This window comes from Tribolium madens, unplaced genomic scaffold (assembly GCF_015345945.1).
Source record: "Tribolium madens isolate multiple individuals breed KSU strain unplaced genomic scaffold, Tmad_KSU_1.1 Scaffold_3;HRSCAF=73;Tcas5.2_LG2, whole genome shotgun sequence".
Taxonomy (NCBI): domain Eukaryota; kingdom Metazoa; phylum Arthropoda; class Insecta; order Coleoptera; family Tenebrionidae; genus Tribolium; species Tribolium madens.
The window spans coordinates 9,026,693-9,048,144 of record NW_025401006.1 but is presented as its reverse complement, the minus strand read 5'-3'; the positions used below and the strand labels follow the sequence as shown (position 1 = coordinate 9,048,144).

At 31.1% G+C, this 21,452-nt stretch overlaps 6 protein-coding genes across 9 annotated transcripts; 4 read left to right on the top strand and 2 right to left on the bottom strand.

Annotated features, from left to right (window-relative positions):
• Nucleotides 1-4,852: 4,852 nt before the first annotated feature.
• On the bottom strand, nt 4,853-6,362 carry LOC123007834 (odorant receptor Or1-like). Its single transcript, XM_044403302.1, has 6 exons — nt 5,825-6,362; nt 5,548-5,773; nt 5,398-5,497; nt 5,245-5,349; nt 5,039-5,194; nt 4,853-4,979 (listed from the first exon to the last, which is right to left on the bottom strand). Exons 1-6 carry the CDS (start codon nt 6,360-6,362, stop codon nt 4,917-4,919), a joined length of 1,188 nt encoding a protein of 395 aa, XP_044259237.1. The 3' UTR covers nt 4,853-4,916.
• Nucleotides 6,363-10,962: 4,600 nt separating this feature from the next.
• LOC123006913 (vacuolar protein sorting-associated protein 62) lies at nt 10,963-13,041 on the top strand. Of its 3 annotated transcripts, none has more exons than XM_044401833.1 (5): nt 10,963-11,237; nt 11,931-12,131; nt 12,183-12,365; nt 12,426-12,779; nt 12,834-13,041. In XM_044401833.1, the coding sequence occupies exons 1-5, from the start codon at nt 11,159-11,161 to the stop codon at nt 12,980-12,982; spliced, it is 966 nt and encodes a 321-aa protein (XP_044257768.1). In that variant the 5' UTR covers nt 10,963-11,158; the 3' UTR covers nt 12,983-13,041. The 3 variants fall into 3 exon arrangements, with proteins under 3 accessions (XP_044257768.1, XP_044257769.1, XP_044257766.1); XM_044401834.1 differs by adding an exon at nt 11,794-11,882 and having other exon boundaries at nt 12,426-13,041; XM_044401831.1 differs by having other exon boundaries at nt 12,426-13,041.
• An 84-nt stretch (nt 13,042-13,125) lies between these two features.
• On the top strand, nt 13,126-14,033 carry LOC123006914 (biogenesis of lysosome-related organelles complex 1 subunit 3). The gene is made up of 4 exons (XM_044401835.1): nt 13,126-13,264; nt 13,314-13,380; nt 13,429-13,536; nt 13,586-14,033. The coding sequence occupies exons 1-4, from the start codon at nt 13,193-13,195 to the stop codon at nt 13,816-13,818; spliced, it is 480 nt and encodes a 159-aa protein (XP_044257770.1). The 5' UTR covers nt 13,126-13,192; the 3' UTR covers nt 13,819-14,033.
• On the bottom strand, nt 13,894-17,188 carry LOC123006910 (centromere-associated protein E-like). Of its 2 annotated transcripts, XM_044401828.1 has the most exons (3): nt 16,905-17,186; nt 16,558-16,859; nt 13,894-16,505 (listed from the first exon to the last, which is right to left on the bottom strand). In XM_044401828.1, exons 1-3 carry the CDS (start codon nt 16,938-16,940, stop codon nt 13,943-13,945), a joined length of 2,901 nt encoding a protein of 966 aa, XP_044257763.1. In that variant the 5' UTR covers nt 16,941-17,186; the 3' UTR covers nt 13,894-13,942. The 2 variants fall into 2 exon arrangements, with proteins under 2 accessions (XP_044257763.1, XP_044257762.1); XM_044401827.1 differs by having other exon boundaries at nt 16,558-17,188.
• On the top strand, nt 17,093-18,568 carry LOC123006912 (peptidyl-prolyl cis-trans isomerase CYP21-2-like). Its single transcript, XM_044401830.1, has 6 exons — nt 17,093-17,235; nt 17,275-17,436; nt 17,490-17,612; nt 17,665-17,837; nt 17,883-18,163; nt 18,215-18,568. Exons 1-6 carry the CDS (start codon nt 17,116-17,118, stop codon nt 18,439-18,441), a joined length of 1,086 nt encoding a protein of 361 aa, XP_044257765.1. The 5' UTR covers nt 17,093-17,115; the 3' UTR covers nt 18,442-18,568.
• LOC123006911 (inhibitor of growth protein 3) lies at nt 18,474-20,587 on the top strand. Its single transcript, XM_044401829.1, has 8 exons — nt 18,474-18,640; nt 18,724-18,795; nt 18,843-18,988; nt 19,040-19,242; nt 19,289-19,532; nt 19,579-19,742; nt 19,792-20,017; nt 20,070-20,587. The coding sequence occupies exons 1-8, from the start codon at nt 18,613-18,615 to the stop codon at nt 20,184-20,186; spliced, it is 1,200 nt and encodes a 399-aa protein (XP_044257764.1). The 5' UTR covers nt 18,474-18,612; the 3' UTR covers nt 20,187-20,587.
• The last annotated feature ends 865 nt before the right edge of the window (nt 20,588-21,452 follow it).

The following is a 21,452-nucleotide window of genomic DNA, read 5'->3' as shown; positions in this document are numbered from 1 at the left end:
AGTTTTTAAAATTAATACATTTTATCTAAAACACAATTAATTCATATTAATAGTTCAATAACACTAAATAATAACAATAATACTAAATGTCTATTAAGCACTCGCAAATACACAACACGCATTCACTGGTCATTGAAGTTCCTGAAACAAAACAAAAATTAACCATATATTCTGGAAACAAATTAAATTCGTACAATACTCGGTTTTCTTCCTGTCAATGTTTCTTTAATACGTAAAAAATCCAAAGTAAATTTGAACTCGTCTTCTACAAATTTTGAAATTAAATTTGACAAATGATACTTTTTATCTAAAACACAATTAATTCTTTATCATAATTTAGTAAATACTTACTGTTGCAGACAAAAATCACAATTTCTCACACTTCACTTTGCAATAAACAAAAAAATAAAAAAATTAAATGCACTAACCTTTATGGCATCTTCTCCTGCTACCCTTTGTAGCAATTTGCCTCTTCTTCTTACACGGACCTACTGAAAATAAAGAAACACAAAATCAGTTTAAATTATTGTGTTATTAAATTAGTTGAAAATATTAAATACAATTTAATAAGTAAAATTTTTCTAAAAAATTCAAAGCTATTGTTGACTTACCCTTTAATCCGGACCCTTGAAGCACGATTCCCTTCTCCATTTCCCACATTGGCACTCACTAGAAAGCACTTGAAAAAACACAACACGCATTCACTTATTTTATTATTATTATTTGACCCGGCAAAAGAAGAAGAAACCATTTAGCAGATAATTATTTGAAGACTTAATTTTCTGACAAATAATTTCCACAACTTTTACACTCCACTGACCCGGCGGTTTAGACATGCAGTCAGGCAAGATTCACCATAACGGATATATTGCTGATAAATTGTTTGAAAAGAGATTAATTTAAAAAAAACCCAATCTAGCGTAACTGCAGATCTTCCGCCTCGCAACTTAATGAATTATTATTAATTAAGTTATTATTATTGATGTTATTAAAATTAATTTTGTTGATATTGAGACATTTTCTAACAATATTACAAGTTTTTAAAAAGTTTGTCTTTTGAATCGCAATAAATAAATTTGAATATAATTTTAAATTTCAAGATTTACTTTTAAATTATGTGCTACATAACAGCCTTGTTTTCTACAAATTATGAAAAAGGATTTGAGAAATAACACATTTTATCTAAAATACAATTAATTCATATTCATAATTCAATAAATACTTACTGTTGCAGTCAAAAATCATTTTTACACTTCACTTTGAATTGAAAATTTTAAATACAATTTAATAAGTGTAATTTCTCTAAAAAATCAAAAAGTATTGTTGACTTACCCTTTAATCCGGATCCTTGTAGCACGATTGTCTTCTCTATTACCCCCATTGGCACTCACTAATCACTCGAAATTTTAAAAATCGCGCACTACTAAATGTCTATTAGCACTCGAAAATGCACAACACGCACTCACTGGTGACCGAGTTTCGCACACTTCACTTTGCAATAAACAAAAAAATTAAAAATTAAAATGCACTGACCTTATATGGCATCTTCTTCTGCTACCATTTGTAGCGATTCCCCTCATCTTCATAGAACGGACTTACTGAAATAAAAGAAATTCAAAATTAGTTCAATTTGTTTTTAAATTAATTGAAAATTTTAAATACAATTTAATAAGTGTAATTTTTCTAAAAAATTAAAAAGTATTGTAGACTTACCCTTTTATCCGGATCCTTGTAGCATGATTGTCTTCTCCATTACCCCCATTGGCAATCACTAATCACTCGAAATTTTTAAAATCGCGCACTACTAAATGACACTCGAAACAACACAACACACCCCCATTTCAATACGATTTCGCACAGAACCACCAAATAATAAGTTATAATTTATTCGGACAAGTGATTCGTACGAGAGCTCAGCTAAGACTGACTCGTTATTGTAATAATTTTCTCGAAAACGGCACAAAAACTATTTCGTAACAGTTCCGGTGTAAAAGGCCTTTGTTCGAATATAGGGTGTTTCACATAATTTTACGAGGCCTACGTCTGAAAAATGCAGTCAATAATACATATTAGTCAATAATATATACATATATATTACGAACTCGATTACAAATTTTGGAAAATTGGATAATCTTCTCTAGTTTGTTCTGTTCTATGACTTTTGTATATTTGGGTGCGTACATTAGGCGCAAGCCTCGCAAAGTTATGTGAAACACCCTGTATTACCAAATTCTACATTTATTATTACCAAATTCATCATTTTTTCCGTCCTTTACACAACAAAGGGATTTTTAGTCGTACAAATACACATTTTTTCTAAAGTGACGTCACGGAATTTAACCCAATCAAATCTTTCAAATTTCTGAAATTCAACCAATCAGATTCAAATTACGCGATAATGTCTGGGTAAGTCTACGTTATCTTGTGTATGACTTGCTATAATTCACCAACGATGTTAATACACACCAATTTTTGTGTGAATTATTGTTTTTATAACTTTATAATCGCAATTTGTGATGCTATTCTGTATGTATCTTTCCTGTTAAAATTTTAAATACCCCCTTTATTTTTCACCTTTAAATGCTTAATTTATTTTTAAGTGCATTGTACTTTTTTGGGCATGGTAGTTACCTTACTTGAATAGGACATAGTTACTCGATGTCACAGAGCTAGCCTAATTTAAGTAGGAATATTAATGAGGTGACCAATGCAATTATTCAAGGATTAATTAATATTTGGATAAAATTTCCTGTTAATGAAGTTGCGATTGTAATTATTGACCGTGCACATATTAAAATTATTTTTCCCCCAGAAGAACATCCTTTATATCCAGGTCAACCATATTATTGTAGCAGAGAATATTACTGGCCAAGGATTCCAAACATTTTTCGTTTTCGATTTCTTGCTATGCCTGCAAACTGAGGCTCAACAATTCTCTTTTTTTTGTCTTTTCTCAATTTTCTTATTTTGGATTCTTTAGAATGAGTTTGATCGAAAATGTGCATACCTTATGTGCACCTCTTTCTGCGCTTTCGTCATTTGTGCCAATCTTTCTTTAAGCATTTTAAACGTTTTTTACGGAAAATGACGAATAAAACTGGCTTGACATTTTTTCGTAGTCGGCTCATCATTTAAAACCAGCAAAAATAGTTCATTTATAACAAAATAATAACATTTCCTCTATTCAATACGATGAAAGCCGAATATTTTAAAGGGTCCGTTTAAAAAATATATTTTTAAATGAGCATTTAATTTTATGCATACAGAATAGCTTATTTAAAATTGGGAGTTTAAATATTTAAATTTAAAGGTACCTTTATTTTTTAAGTAAGTACAGAAGTAAGTATTTACAGAATAAGCCCTTAGAGAACGTTTTTCGCTTGATTTTCTTCATTTTTGTTAATTTTTTTTATGTAGAATCTTATTTTAAAAGGCAGACGTAGGTGTGTCGATTTTGGCATATGAATGCTAACATCATTCATAAGATTGCTTATAAGAATTTTCTAGATATTTCTTAAAATATGTTTTCTATATTTTCGTTAGTTTAAAAAAACCTAAAATAATAATATTTGAAAAACCGGTGTCTTGGTGTCATGTATTTGTCTATGTGAAATGTAATTTTTGTTGCATTTTATTTTTCTACCAGGCTCCTCATCGCACGTGAATCAGCCTGTATATTTCACTTCCGTAACTATAGTTATTATAATAAGAGGAAAAAACTGATTTATTTTATTATTTTAACTACATTTGATTTACAAAGTGATCCACAATGAATGAATCTGTTGGCAATCCTGACTTTAATTTTTAAAGGTTACCATTGGAGTACGCTTTTGGTTAAGGACAATTCAACAATGTTGAGCGGTTGTAAGTCAAGTATTTGTCAAGCAAAACCATATGCGGTTGCAGTGTTTCAAATTATTAACAAAACTACTTTTTCAAATCTGTTACCAACGGACAGTCTTTCTGGATCACTTCGTATAATATGATTAATAAAATTTTATCCATCAAGAAGTTTTTATAATAATAATTATTTTCTACTTTCTAAAATAATTTTTTAAAAGGTAATTTTAGCGGTTACTATTTTTTTTTTTGGTTTTTGGTTACTAAATAATTAGATTTGTTTTCAGAATGATAAATCTGACACAAATTTGTTCATCAATATCCTTATTACCATTATACAGGGTGAATAAAAATAAGTATAAGAAACTAAATGTTTTTTCCTTAAACTATGTATTTTTTTTAATAGGAGTACCTAATAAATTACAATGAAAACGTGAAGTTTTATCAAGAATAAAATTTTTCAAAATTTTCTTTTGTTTTTGAGTTCGGTCAAATTATTTATTTATTATACCTAAATGACTATAGCATGTAATTATTGCAATAAGCAGGTATATTTGTCCCAATAAGGACTTAAATGAAACAGTGTTTTCTTAGACCTTTGTACTTATTAAAAATTAAAACTTTTTGAAAATTTTGTAGCTATATTCTGCGTATGAATAACTAGATAACTTACGAATTACTACTACCATTACAAGCAAAATAATAAATAATGATAACATCAGAAACATGATTTTAAATGGTAAAAAATGGTTTTACTTCGTAATTTTGACCATAAAGTAAGTTTTTCTTTTGGTAGTAATGATACTTTTGTAGGTATGTACATACACTATACACTATTTGCTTAAGTTTTTGCCAAGTGTTTTATTGTGAAAAATTATTTATGGGTGGGGAATAAGAAAATGATAAGGAATATTTATATGCTGTGATGAGTTTTTATTTAGTGAACAATTATAGAACATTTTTATAAATTACCATTTGTGCAAAATACATTAAAAATAATTATACAATACTCATAATCCTTGTGTATATAAATTAAAATTGCCATACATATTTCTTTTCTCAAGGAAACTAATTAATTAATTCAATTCGATATTGTAATTTTCTAAAACTGCCAATAATGAATAGGATCGCCTCAGAATCTAAAAAAAAAAAATGTTTTTAACTTCACTATTAATTCTTGGTACTACCGTACTAATACCATGCTAAACGTTATTAAAGACAATTCCACGAGTTTTCCAGAAATAACAATTACTGGTCGTTTCGCCCGTTCCATTAAAATTGTTAACGCTTGTTTTGATTTTTTGTCGTAGTCATACCAACTTCCCATATAAATTGCATCAGATATAGTATTACTCTAAAAATATTATTTGGAAGATTGTTAATAAAAAAATGTGACATACATACTTCTTCGTAGAGAAGTGTTCCAAAATGACAGAAAAAGTAAACTTCACTAAGCATTGAAATAAGAAACAGTATCATTGCAAGACAATCAAAACTTAATATATCCACCTACAAAAGTAATGTTTAAAATTATTTACAAATAACGTAATTACGCACTATAGTCAACTGCAAACAAGAAACACAAAGAACAACAACACTTCCTGCAATTTGGCTAAAAGCACACTGTGCGAAACAGTATTGGTATTCTTTAACAAAACTAAAAGTAAATCATTATTATCCGTGTAGTCACAATAACGTAAAAATTACTCCAAAATGAGATTGTGGTGTTTAACACATTTAACAATTTTTGCGTACATAATTTCAGATTTTGGTAAACGATTAATAACAGACTGGTTGTTGTATTCGTCTTCAGTGTCTTCACCCAAATGTTGCAAATTGTCTTTTAATATTTTTATTTGAGTTGTAGCTTGATAAGAAAGACCGCTAATTAAAGGGTCTATTGTGGCATTATTATAGGCACTATAACCAACAGCTAAAAATAAAATTATTATTATTACAAAAAAAAAAAATAGAAAATGTTTACCGACTACAATATAAGCGTAAACTAAAAAGTTGTATAGTTTCGGGGCTACTTTTGGATCGTATGGTAGCCACAAATCGGTGGGAAAAATGTGATTTTCCCAAGAAATCGGTCTACTTGACCAAGAAGTAAATCCTGAACTAACTGCAACTACAAAGAAGATGGTAATGGCTCGACATACCTTGATGCAATTTTGGAGAAGTTCCTTGTGCCTATTTTTTCTTACTTCAAATACCGGTGAATCAAAATAATGAATGCATTTTACAAGACAGTCATTGTTGTGTACAAAAGGCCAAAATTTCGGTATGAGACAACCCAATTCTGCTATCATGAAAGCATTGTCAATGATTTGCATAAAAGTTATCTTCTCTTGGAGAAGAAGATTGAGAACTTGTAAGATGGGTACAGGAACTACGAATAGCAGATACATGACATAAGCAAGCACTTGGTTAAGTTGTTTGTTTTTTGTGGGTGGGTAAAGAGCTGTAACTTTTAATATACGAAAATTTATTTTGAAACTTTGTTCAGCCAAGCTTGACATCGTTTACATTAATGGCCTTCAATGTCGGCTTTTCGATGATTTATATAGTTTCAAAGTGTCTCTTTGTTGGACGAAAATTAGATGAAATTAATTTTTCATTAAAATATTACAAGGAATTATGGTTGATGTGTACGTGGGAAAACGTTATTGTAAGAAATTTTCACTTTCCCCCCCCTCCTTCGATAGTAATAAAGAATTTACCATTATGATTTCTGATTCTGTTTGTTGGACACAATTTCTTTAATTAAGTATTGCATTGGACCGTTCATAGTCAATTGCAGTTGTGCAATAAAGACCCTTGTGTTTAATCATAAATAATATATTTTTCGTTTTCTAATCATGATATAATCTATAAGGTAAGATCATAATTTTTTATACTCACAATTTCTATAAATTTTCGAATTTCACCAAAAAAGGTTTCTTGCTTGGATACATATAAATTACATATAAAAATATTAAAGTTTCATTAAAAAAGGTTTAAAAACCAAAGAGAAAATGATCAAAATATTATTTATTCTTCGACACTGCCAAAATTTACGGTTTTTCTTCTATGTAGGGAAGTTTTGAAAACTGTTTATTGGCATTTCTCAATACGAAACGTCAGATTATTTTTAACAGATTTAAAACAATTTTAAGGCTTGTTGAGTCTAATTTGAAGAAAAAATGTTGTATGCAACTCGTCTTCGTCTAAATCGGTTCATTTATTCCACCTTGTGGATAATAAACCAATCGTTAGCACTCGTGGTTTAAAATTCCACTCGTAAGATAAAGCGTCCGATTTACACTCAAACTAGTCGAATAAATAACTATAAAATGTGACCCAAAAAATTTAGTGACGCCATAAAGCTGATTTTCAAATTAAAATAAAAACTAATGACAATTTAGGCTGTTTGAATTTAATTGTTAAGTGTTTTTATTTTTATTCTGGAAATGATATAACATGTAATATCATCACTATATTAACATCAAGGATAATGGCAATTTTTACTTGAAAAATGTTACTTTAATTTTGTTTTAATATCTTCATCTTGAAAAATATTGAAATCAGCAACTGTGGTTGCATTTTAAACGCAAAGTCAATTATTTTACTGTTTTTTTCTTCTTTTTAAATTGAATCTGTTATTATATTTGACTGTTAAAATTTTTGTCATTTGACATACCTATGCAGTACCTTAATTGCTCAAAAAAGGCTTAAATTGCATTAGTTTCGGTGAAATACTTTCTCACTTAAAAACGACAGTCTATGGCCAGTGATAGCCAAGGTATTGCATAAAATGTCAACAAAAAACAGTGTCATAAAAGTGTATTTTCTGAAACTGTTTTCACTTATAATTACACGAAAACTTTTTTTTTTTCGAAGTAAACTTGACATTTTAATGAGAATTTTGTTTTCTGGCAATTTAACGAAAAAAACTGCAACTTGACAAGAAATAACCGCGTCCGTAGAACGAGTAATTTTTTCTGTCAGTTTTTTAAGTTAAATTGCCTAAAGGAAACAAAACTCGAATTAAAAATGTCAAGTTTTCTTCGTAAAAAAAAAGTTTGACTGTAATTCGGTAAAACAATTTAATGAATACGTAAATCATTAAATTAACAAATAAGGTGTAAATTAGTTTATTTAATTTAATGGAAAGTACAATTATTAAAAACACAATTCTCATAAACAATTTAATTAAGTTCCGTTTTGTCGCTGTAATACGTGGCAAACTTTTGTCGCTGTCATAGTGACAAAAACAACGCGGCTTATGGGATTTTTAGTGTATGAAAAAAATTGTCAGTTATATAAAATGCTCATTGTGACACCGAAATAGAAAAAAATAATATGTTGTGCTAGAGTGATGTTTTAATTCTTAAGAGGTTGTTTGTAAAAAGTAAAGATAATGCAAATTTAAAAAGTTGTTGCCTGTTATATACGTATACCAGGTGAATGAAAAGTACAGAAGCAAACATTTTTTCCTTAAACTATTTATTTTTAATTGATGGGTGGTAAAAGTACTAAAAATAAGACATTTTATCAAGAATAAAATTTTTTGAATTTTTGTTTTTGTTTTTGAGTTTTGCAAATTGTTTTTTTTTAATGGCAACCCACTATAAAACCATTTGTCTGATGATTTATGATTTATATTCAACTTATACAAACATTTTTTACATGATTTGACATTTTGACAAAAAAATCGCAGAATTCAAAAAAATTATTCTCTAAATACGATCAATTTTTTTGTTGTAATGTAATTTATACCGTGAGATCAAAAATTAACTTGCTCAAGGGTGTTCATGTATCTGGAAGCAAATAATAAAAAAAATCTTGATTCCATACTTTATTCACCCTGTATGTAAGAGAACAGTTCTTTATTTCACAATGTAATTAATCTTATTTTCAATTAAAAAAGCCATGACATTGAAGGTAGATACTTAAATAGGGCATTAATTAACAATAATTACTTGAGATAGTAAGAAATAAAGTAGTTAATGCAAACATTTTATATAAAATAAGTACTTTTTGCTTTTTTAGCCATCCAATATAATTAGATTGGAATAGTTTAATTTTTTAACAATATGTAATTCTTGAACAAATAACTTTATTGAAGAAAACATATCGTTGGAATAGTGAAAATTCTATTCCTATTAAACACCTAATGTGAGTACCTACATTTTGTAACATTCGTAAACACTGGTCCAATAGTATAATAGAATATATCGGGTAATTCAAAAATGTGTGGCATGGTTTTAACCATAAATACAAATGAGAATAGCATAGTATTTATTGACCCACCTCAACAAATAGAAAAATTACTGCTTTTCAAAAAATTTCTGAAAATATTTTTGTTGTCGTTTATCTGATTATTATGAAACTTTGCATATTAATAGACAAAAAGACACTCTTTGATATGTTGTAAACGGATGTCTTCTAAAAGCTACACATTTTCGGTGACAATGGGGCTCTTCCAGTTTTTGGGCGGCGCAGATTTTTATTTAAAAACATGCCTCCAAAAATTATATACACAAGGTTTTAAAATCAAATTAATATTCCTTTTGTGTTTTTTAATTAATTTAGATAGACCACAAGTATTATAATATAATAGTTATAAAAAATTGTTAGATCTAAAAACACATAATCTTATTACAATAATTTTGGATTTATACAAATTAGATAAATGCACAAATTGAAAAAAGCTCAGAAAAAAAAATGTCGAGAAATTATACAATCTAAAAAAAGCAGTGAAGAAATGGATTTTAGATATTTGTATACGTAATTGAAACTACGTATAAATCCTAAAATGTTGCTAAATTATGAATTAAAACTATTGCATCATAAGTTAAATTATGTAACTCATTATCCTTACACAGTGCATTATATTACTTTATGCACTACCAATACATTGTATAGTTATGACCGTGCATTTTTAATTACGTCAACGAAATAATTTTCCTCTGGAATTTAGGTCTAGATTCATCCTATTCTGTATTCGAAGATAATAAATAGTTTTTAGTGTTGTAAGAGTGCAATCAGGTTTTGTGTTAAAACAATTTTGAAGTACAATGCAAATAAATATCCTCGAAAATATAAAGACAAATGTTCTAATTTTCGTTTTTTAAAGTGTGAAAAATAAAATAACCCAGAATAATAGATATATTTTTAATTAACAAACCAAAGCCAAAAATTTGATAACTTGTAAAACCCATTTATGTTTGGTTTTAAAGACATTGAATGCGTTAGCTAATATTTATAATAACCATTGTTGTTGTGATAGTTTGTTTTGTATAGGTATACTGCATTTGAACGAAATTACGACACATTTTTTATCATTTAAAATTAATACCTAAAAATTTGCAGAATTAGCCATTGTATTATTTTGTTCTTTGAATGCGAGAAATACTGCAACGGATAAAAACATACTTTATCTGACCCCTACAGGCCCTACATGTCACTAAAACGGTAGAAAAAGTATTATTTATTCCGTTTATATTTATAGAGACGACGGCTTTTTCTATATTCGATTGAAAACGATTCTTTTATTTAAATTCTAATTAATATTTCATCAAAGATTTCTTAAACATACTAAGTAATGTTTCAAGACAAATTAGTTGAAAACTTTTTAATAAAACTGTAATAATTATTAATGAGCAATGGCAAGGGAAATAAAGGAGTGAAACGTTTAATTTTTGTGTCGAACTATCATACTCTTTTATTATACTCTGATTAGACTAACACGAAAAACTAATTGTTAAACGGATGTAACTAAATAGATTTACAAACATGCTAACGAAAACTTAATAATGGCTACTTTTGCCAATTATTGCAAAGAATATTTAAATGTGGCCATCCTACTATCACTATTGTTAAATTAAATTGATGCAATTAACTTTAAATTTATTTATGTGTTATTTCAATTAGTTCAAAGGTAAGCAAGCAATTGTTTCGTGGTGTAGCTAATAAATATGTTGATAACACAACTGTATGCATATTATAGAGAAATGTGGACCAAAAATGTTTAAATCGTGTGTGTTATTGCACTCCCCCCAATTCTACAAACCATAAACCCACAAATACTCAAGCGGAAGTTTCGTACACACTCCCTACAAGAAGTATTTTAAAGAGTAGTAGCTGAAGTCGCTGAGCGACAATAACCGGGTTGGAACCAGCACTGTGTAGGTCATACATAACCGATGGTGATGGTACCGGCCTTGGTACTCGTCGTTTCATTTCGTCTTGAGATTGACAGCTGAGTGATTAAACAGAATATAAGAATTTTTCTGATACCGAATACTCGCGATAGTCATGGTGCGGTGCTGCAATGCTCAAAGTTGGTGCGGTGTTCATTTTTTTAATCGCTTTTGGACGAAGTAATCGACAGATTGGTGATTATGAACAAAGTAAGTTGTTTCATAAGATTCATAAAACAAAAACTGGTCAAGGAAGGTTTTCTCGTTTTGAATATTCTATTAATCTAGAGCGAAAGATGCACTAAATTTCTTCACTCGCAGCTAAATAACGGTTTTATTTTGTTGTACTAATGTTAGATTAATTGTTATTAAAGCGGCCACAGATTATTCGCCATAATTATGTAACTCAAATGATCAATTAGGTATTCAAAACATAGCGCCGAAAGTGTTGTTTAAATTTAATGCAAAATATTGTCTATTGTGCGATTTCCGACATGACTTGAATATTTAAATTTTAAATCTGTTAGCATTTGCTCACTACTTCTGGTTATTACCTACTTTTACTTACATTTAACAATTAAAAATCATTTTTAGTTACATGACTTTAATAGCAGAAAAATCAAATGAATACTAAATTAAATTGCAAAAATTGAAATTAATTGTTCTATGTTGGAACAGTTTTATGTATTTTGTCACTCAAGCACGAGATTGCATTATGGCAACTTAATGATGACCCACACAGAGATATTTAATTTGTTTATTTTAGTGATAAATATTGTCCAACTTTCTTCGAGTAAAAGCCATGTGTCTGTATTTCCGGCATCATTACATCATAATAACGTCTCTAAAAATAAAGTAAAAGTGGATACAGTTTTCTAATATCAAGTAATTGTAATATTTTAGTAAAGCAACTAGTCACACAATGGGCACCGTTAATTTGGATGTCACCAGATGAAAAATATTACCCATCGAGCGTGGACACGTTTTTTGAAAATGTTTACTTAGCGAATCAAAATGAGAAATTAATTATGTCAGCGATTAGCAAAGAACATTTTCCAATGTTAAATACCAAGTCTCTATTCCTAGTCACCACACATAGCGTAGGTGAGGAAACTTTGATTATTTTATAAGAAAATCTAATTAACATTTTTTCAGAATATTTAAAAAGCGATAGATTAACTTCTCTTCATGGCCATAACCCTAACCTGCGCCCAGTACCCACTTATGCTGTAATATCTGCTTGCACCAACAAACCAAATTATTACAAAAGACCATTTTTCACCGTTACTTATTGGGCTTTCTACCCGTACAATCAAGGCAAGAAAATTTGTTTCATAGGTAAAAAAATCTCCATTTTCAAAGAGGCTTGTGTAAATTAACACTTGACACTAATTCCAGGTAATGTTCCTACTTTGACAATCTTTGGTAAATGCTTTGGCCATTTGAAAACAATCGGATCTCATGTTGGTGACTGGGAACATGTCACCCTTTCCTTCAAGGGTCAACCTTTCCCTTCTGAACTATATACGGCTATACATAACAGTGGTGGTTTTTACAAATACGAACCACATCACAAACACTTTATACTAGACTCAGAAAAAAGTCGACGAAGAGTACAAGGACCTAAACTCCCACCTATTCTCAGAGTACAAAACGGCCATCCTGTGTTATTTTCCGCAAACGGATCGCACGGTCTTTGGCCAGCCCCTGGAGAACACGAATATTTAAAAGTTCCGTATTTAACAGACAAGTGTGGGTATGGAGTGCCTTGGAAAACATGGGAAAATCTGGATATTTTATATTTAGGCAGTCGTAATTTACCCAAATGGTTGTTCTTCAAAGGAAAATGGGGGAATCCCAAAAAGAATTGTGTCCTGTCTGGAAAATTGGGACTCTGCGAGTATACAGATGGACCACCTGGAATTCTACGGAACCAACAAGAATTTTCATGCTAAAACGTGGTTGTAACAGTTTGTGATATTTGTTGTTTGGAATAAAATTGTTTTTAAAATTTTATTTTTACTTTTTCAAAATTCCCACACTTTGCAACCACCAATCACAGGTCGGTAATTACGAGCAGCCAATCACTGGCCTGCTGTAACGGTTTGTTTATTTTATCAGCTGATTTTGACAGTGTGATCTGACATTCGTGTTTCTTGTTTTCAATGAATAAACCAGTTATTATAAGTGGTGAGGCTTCTGAAACTGACAGTGAGGATGAAGCACCAAAAAAAGAGGTATAAACACGTTTCAAAATCATTAAATCGTTCCACATCTCTGCCGTAGCCTCTGATTGTGACAGCCCCAATTCAAGGAGCTGTTATCACAGGAGAAGATTCCGAATCGGAAAATGGTAAGTAAAAACGCACATTTCAATCAGAATACTGAATTCAATTTTAAGAAAACGACGCGAGTATTTGCAGTGCTGTCTCAGCTCTAAATGAAGTGAGCTCGCCAATAAAAAAAGAAAATTGTGATAAATACGACTCACTTTTGCATCAGAAATTACGTAAGACCTTAATTGTTTTTTAGTAAGTCCAAGAAATTATTCCTTTTAGGCGAATGTAACGGAAAATTGCATCACGATATTGAGTGCTTCTGTCAGAACGTTATTGGGGAGAATGGAAAAAATTTGATTTCTATTGATCAACAGTTGATAAAATCTCAACTGACGCTGCAAAATGCAGTAACGTCGTTGAAGTCTCTTGGCGCAAATTCACTTTCCATAAAAAATAAATTGCATTCTTTGCTTTCCGCACAATTTATCCCTAACATTAAAGTCAGCAAGTAAAATGTAGTCTTCCTATGTACCCCAAAACTGAATAGTTTAATTGTTCTTTTTTCGAATTAATTTAAGTGATGTAAATCGATGTAGGTATTTTATTGTTAGGGAACAAAATTTAGCAAATTTACAGTTAAGGAGTCTGAATGTCATTCCGCAAGTCTTCGATTCGGGTCTCAATATTTGTAATTATATTTAGTTGCTGATATAAATAATTCACATAAGTTTGTAAGTCATTCATTAACGAGTAATCACTACCAAAATCACACGTAACCGATTTTCCACACGTTTCAGGAATGCATATTTCCTTACTACCCGTTTCAGCATTACGATCATCGGGATTTTTATCCTTTTCTTCATTATTTTTCTTCGTTTCATTTGACGTAGACTGTTCCTCGCTTTTTAAAGATTTATCCTTATTTGCACATAAACACAAAACGGAGCGATAAATATCTTCAATATTGACTTCTGATTTAAAACAATCACTGCAACAACAAGGAAACGCAGATTTTTGATTTTTACCACACACACAAGAAGTAGACGAGTCATTGGTTTGAGCTGTACTAGGTGCAAACGTGTTACGCACCACATTGTAGATCTCTTCGATTTCTAATTCAGCATTACATTTAGTTTTTGGGGACTTATCGTCGATGCAGGCACCACAACTTAAACTCGATATATCACTTTGATAACCTCCACATTCGTTTGTAAATTCACTAGTCAAGTGATGTTGGATGCACATGCAAAAACTACTAGTGTTTTCGTCTTTGATGCCTTTGATTTCATTAATTTTTTTATTCAAGTGGTCTATAACGGAACTTATTGTTGTTTTTAATTTGAGGTTTTCACCTCTGACTTTTTCTATGTAATTATGGACTTCATCATCTCCGAATTGGCACGATTTCAGATGATCATCGATTTGTTTCTGGAGGTCTCCAGGGGGCTGTTGAGGGCACATTGATGACAGTTTTTTACTTGCGTTACTGTAGTAGGAAATTAAAGCGTTTATACATTTGATTTTTTCATCTTTTGCCTCTGACTGTTTCTTCAAATCGGCATATTCATTCTCGAGTTGCTCCAAGTTTGCGTCTTCTGTTAATTGATTCGATTCTGGAACATTTATTTTCTTTTCCGGTTTTAAATCATTGGAATTATCATATTCTTCTGTTGCTTTATCAGTTATTGTATCTTTCTCGACTTTCTCAAAATCCTCGAATTTGGATTCTTCAACAATTATTTTCTCTGCTTTACACGTAGTCCTCAGTTCTTCCATATTTTGGAATAATATTTCTACATTAGATTTGAGCTCTGAAAGTTCGTGTTGAATCTTATCATTCTTCTCGGTCAAACAATCAGTGACAATTTTTTGTTCTTGAAAATTATTCAGAAAAGTTTCTTTCTGTTCCTGGATTGTTTCTGTCAGTTTTGTAATGTTTTCAGTGCAAGTTTGAGTCGAGTCACGTGTAACACTCATTTCGTTTTTCAAAATTTCCAACTCTTGACACGCATGCGACTGTGTTTCTAACAAATTACCAATTTTGTCTCTAATTTCGTTCAGTTTCTCGGTTAAATCATTTAATTCGTTATTTTGACTAGACGTTTGATTTGATTGAGGTGGAAGTAGTTCACTCGAACAACCACATTTTGATTCTTGTTCATCTTCCAGACTTTTAGAATCACACTTGGAACTGTCGGTGTCAGAATCATTACTTTTTTTGTTTTTTTCGATGATTTTTTCTCTACTACCGGCGGCTGTTATTCCTGCTGAGAACATGCTAGGAGTTTTCATTCTATTAAAACTTTTATTTTCTAGACTTGATGCACTTATACTTTCAAAACTTTCATTTTCATTATTTTCGCATTCCATCACACTAGGTTGGTCAGTGATTGATATTTTCTTTGGTTTTGTATCAAAGTCACTATACGTAGTTGTTGGAGCAATAAGTTTTTCATTGTTTGTTTCTTCAGTAAAGGTAAGGTTTTTTATTGAACTTTGGTCCACATACTTTTCGCTTTTCACATCGATCTTTTTAATGCAACTAGTGCTTATTTTTTCTTTTACAATTTCAGGAGTCTGAACTTGAACATCTTGTGTGGAACACCCGCAACATTTATTTTCTGTTGGTTTTACGTTTTCTTTAATGGCTTGAGCTACGGTTTCTACATTTTTCTTTAGTTTGGCTTGAAGTTCTTCATTATTTTTTTGGCCGAGGGCAAAATTTAATAGATTGTTCTTGGCGGAAAAACTAACTCTTTTATCTCCCCATTCACTTTCATCGTCTTCTGACGTCAGGGTGGGAGCGCCGCCGGGAACTTGGTCTTTTAACAGACTGACTTTTCTTTGTAATTCACAATTGCTCTTCCTGTATGCTTGTAAGATGCTGTCTTTTATCTCAACAAATGGTTCTTCGTCATTTACAGAAACAGTTTCTTGAGCTCTCGCTAATTCTTCTCTCAAACGGATGATTTCTTCTTGTAGTGTCGTTATTTGTTTATTGTAATTTGTTTTAATATTTTCTATTGCATCCCATTCGATTTGTGTAGAACCATTATTGGAAGATATCCGATCAACAAGAGATTCCAAAAGTTCATAATGCGCCTTCATAAACTTTTCAACATTTTTCATTTTTTGCATGAAACTACATCGTGAACTGTAACCAGGACATCGATCTTTACAAAGAATATATTCGTCACATCTAAAAATACATTGTATAAAAATCAATAAAGTCAATTCATGTTTCTTATTACTGTTCTTTCCATTTCGACAAATCACATTTTAGTTCTTTGAGGTCATTTTCTTTTTGTTTGATTGGACAAGACCGCAATTTTTTTACCTGTTCAGACGCAAGGCAAAATTTATACCGAAAATCTTCAGTTTCTTTCAAATTTTGTTTATACGATTCCTCCAATTTCTTCACATGTTGTTTAAGCATTTTAATAATCACGTCCTTATTGGCGATCGTTTTTTCCGCTTCTTTTAATTTTAAATCCCGCTTGTCGCAAATATCTTTTGATGTTAATTTCGTTACATATTCGTATTTTTGAAGACACTGAAATAAATTAATAGTATAATTCAAATACGAAACTCTCACTACCTTGTTGGGGTCACAAAACTCCTTTTTGTCCGTCATGTTTGAAAGGCCACAAACGAATTTGAAGCGAAAAATGTTATCATATTTAAGAAAGTTAATTTGTTCGGGAAATTACGAATAAATTTACCAGTCGTACATTAATTTTTTCACTATTAGTCATTAATGTCATTTTGGACGTTTCTGCTGTCTTAGTTAAGTCTAAATTTGTAACAAGATGAAGAAAAAAAGTAAAAAAGCATTTAGGCCGTGTAAAATTCCGAGATATTTAATTGGGTCCGTTAGTCCCCAAGTTATTAAAACTGATTTGGCGGAATATAATGCACACAGATATAAGGTAAAAACGGCAATTTCAGTTTCGATATACCCCTTTTAGGTTTTCACAGCGAAAACAAAAACTGATACTAAACCACCCCCCATGAATCCTTTCAACTACATCAACCTTCGAAAGCTCCGTGCAGATGCTGAACGATTACAAATGATTGATAAGGAAAATAAGCAACTTCTTAAATCCATAAATATAATAAATAGGACTATTGTAAGAAATTTTTATTTTAGTTTTGTAACAAAGTGAATTGTATTTAAATATAGGGAAAAATTGATTCATATAACCCTGAAGCATACGCATCTAAATCAAAATGGCACGCACATGTTATGACAATGAAAAAAATTGACCGCAAAAATAAAGCAATTTACGAGAAATTAATGGCAGCAGTAAGTGCAATTTTAGGTTTTGTTTTTTTTATTGATTTTGTGTATTTAACAGACTTCCAGTTACGATTGTGATTCTCTACGAAAATTCTGGATCAGTATTATCGAAAAATTAAAATTAACTGCAAAATTTCCTTTAGTCATTCTTCAGAAAGTTTCAGTAGATTCAGTCATCGCAAGACAACCTTCAATAAGTTGCGGACTTGAAAAATTATCAGAACGGCCCCGGTAATAAAAAAATTGATTAATGATTTGTATTAATTGATTTCGCAGGTGTTTTTTGGAGTTTCAAGTGGTAAATGGTCCAGTTTTGGGCCGCGTTGAAATCGAGCTTTATCACGACCACGTCCCTGTTACAGTTCAAAATTTCTTATCAATCTGTTGCGGTGATAACAAAAAGAAGCTTTCTTATAAGAATTGTCCGATACATCGAATAGTTCCGGGCCGATTTTTAGAAACTGGAGACATAACTAAAGGAACTGGACGCGGTGGTGTTTCAATCTACGGTAAATACTTTGCCGAGGAAGGACACAAACTTAAACATACTAAACCCGGTACAAAAACAGAATTTTAATGTAAAGAGAATTACATGACTGTTGTTTTAGGGGTACTTTCTATGTTGCGTGTGCGCAAACATGATAACAATTCACGATTTTGTATCACATTCACGAATATGGAACAACTGGATATGCAGAATGTTGTTTTTGGTTATATTGTGCGAGGTGCTGATAATTTGCTTAAAATAGAGGGATATGGTCGCAATATCGGCAAGCCCTTAGCTCCTATAATCATTTCGGATTGTGGTAAATTGAATCCGGCGCCTGAATGTTAGGGATTTTCGGAACGTCATGTTGGTGCTTTAAATTAAAAATGGCAGTTTCCTTTCATGAAATTGAGTGAAGTAAGCAGTAAGCTGTTTCGGGTTTATATCAGGAAATAAAGTTCTAATTAAACACTTATTTACTTTATTATTCATTATTCCGTACCACATTAATACAGCAAAATGTTGTATTTGGAAGATTACTTGGAAAGTAAGTAAATCAATTTCTTTGGCGTGGCATTAACGGAAACGTCAATTGTCAAATATGGCGCTAAATTCAAATTGATTTTTTAGTGATCGAGCATCTACCTCAGGAATTAAGGGACAGGTTTACAGAAATGAGAGAATTGGATTTAACAGTGCAAAGTAAAATTAGCAATAATAACTACATATTTTTTATTTATTTTTTATAGATAACATGGATGAACTAGAAAAACGGGTAAAAATATTTTTTAATGATTGTAAGCGCTATCCCGGTGAGTTACCGCCTGCCATTCAAGTCGAATTTGATTCTGTTAAAAAAGAGTACAAAAAGACACTTGAAGACGCAGATGAGAAGGTAGTTTTGGAGTTACTGTGACTGCTTATTGATAAATAATTTAAATCTAAGGTTCATCTAGCGAATCAGATGTTTGAATTAGTTGATAAATACTTACGACGGCTTGACACAGAACTCCATAAATTTAAATGCGAACTAGAGGCAGACAATAAAGGAATAACTGAAGTTCTTGAAAAACGTTCACTGGAGTTAGATACACCAGTTAATTCCACAAACATTTCGTCCCAACAACAGAAAGAAAATAGATATGAAAGGTGGTTTTCATTTATGAGAACTTAATCTTTGTAACTGCTAATGTAGTTCTAGCAGCTTTAGATATCGGCAAAGAAGTGAAAAAAGACGTGATAGTAGTAATTCAATGCAGACATCATTTGCGGAAAAAAGACAAGCAGTTGCCCCTATACCTCTTGTAGAGACTCGTCATAGTTCAATAGGCCAATCAACTCCCCCTGCCCAGTCTAATGTTACTTATAATTTAGGACATATAGGGGCTGGTCCTGCCATTGCGGCTGCGGCGTCACAAGCAATTGCAGCCACTCAGCAGGTAAAGAACAAAACAATTGTTCATTAATTATTTGTATTTGGTTTAGATGCAACAAGGCAGAAGAACAGCAAGCCTCAAGGCATCATACGAAGCGATTAATACAGGAAGTCACGGTCACGAGTTTAGTATTGGGCGTGAGTTGGCTGGAGCGGCTCAAACAGCCATTCAGGCCATCCAGCAAGACCATGCAAATAACAAAAAGAAGCAAAAGTAGCAATTTTGTATATTTTTTTCGTGGAATTTTCATTTTGATTTTTAGGAAATGGACAGGTGGTAGTTCTAGCATACCCTCAGCATCGTCAACCGTCCAACAAATGTTAAATGCACCTCTTGCTAGTGTTGCTCCTGAATCTCCTTCAATAGACGTGTCTTCACAAAGCGCAGAAGTTACTGATGGTGAATGGACCTATGACCCCAACGAGCCTAGATATTGTCTCTGTAATCAGGTTTCTTATGGAGATATGGTAGCTTGTGATAATGAAGACGTAGGTCTTTTCAAGTTATATTTCTGGATGTGTTGTAATTGCGTTATTTTAGTGTCCAACTGAATGGTTTCATTATCCTTGCGTTGGTATTACTGCACCCCCAAAAGGCAAATGGTATTGTCCACAGTGTTTAGCGTCAATGAAACGTAGAGGAAGCCGAAAAAATTGAAGGAGTTTTAATAGAAAGATGTATGTAATGAGTTTAAAATGGCTTGTAAAAATTTAATGGAGGCGGGAGAACCGAACGAGAAATCAATGAGAGCTTTAGCTGGAATAAAAAAAGAAAAAACGTTTCAAGGGAAAATTCGAGATTAAATTTGTGATATAATAAATATAGTGTTTAATTTCCTATTTAATTCGATATTTTTCACTGAAACAGTAATTATAAAAATAGAAGTATTCAAATGTCATTGTGTTTTTATTGTGATTAATAATTTCCTATATAATATTTAAGATCTTGTAAAATTATGAAAATGTAATATTTATGTATGCTCAAGTTTTTACTCTTTAAATATGTAGTATTGTAAACTGATTTGTTACGCTTATAAATCATAAAACATGAAACACGAACAAAGATTTTTTATTTGAAACATTCCTATATTTTGTCTGGGGGTGAGTATTTAAAATTGCCAATTAAAATAGTCTAAAAAATTGTTAAGTGCGTAATTACATAAGAAATGTTTACAAATTAATAACTGTATTTTGAGCAAAGTTGTAATCAGTAAATAAGTAAGAATCAAAAGCGAAATTCCAGCTTAGTGTAAAATAAAATAAAGCAACAAGTGTTTAAATGCATTAACATTTGATATGATTCTGATACCTACATGAAAATTAATGGAATCGATAGTCTAACCCACTTGAAAAGGGAACCAGCTCAATATTCGAATTTTACGATGAATAATTTAAATATTACATTACGAAATATGCCCAGTACGTTTCCATTTAAAACGGCCATTTGGAAATATTAATAACTATTTGTAATATTGTAAGTCGTGTTAATACTAGAAAAGTAATTAGAAATGTAAAATACATTTGGAAAAATGTAATTAAAAGCACGAGTCTAAACAATATGAATGATGTTAATGAGGGTAATAACGAAACAGCTGCACCCAGAGATAGATAGTTGCAGATGTATGTGTATGTTATTGTGACAAAATATCAGCCTCAATACAAAGCGAAATTGCATGCCGTGAAACGGTCGAATTTGTAAAAACCCTCCACCTTCACTCACGCGTACCATTTTCCGAGTCACCGAAAGTCATGCAATTAATCAGCAAAGTCATAGGGTCAATAAATCGTAAATTGTGAAACGAAGGTCAAAAATTTCATTTTCGAATTCAATAAAAAATTCAAATCATGCTTGGTATTGCAAGGAAAAAATTGCAACATTCCAATGCGAGCTAGTTTCGCCGTTGCAATGTCAGGGTTTTCACAT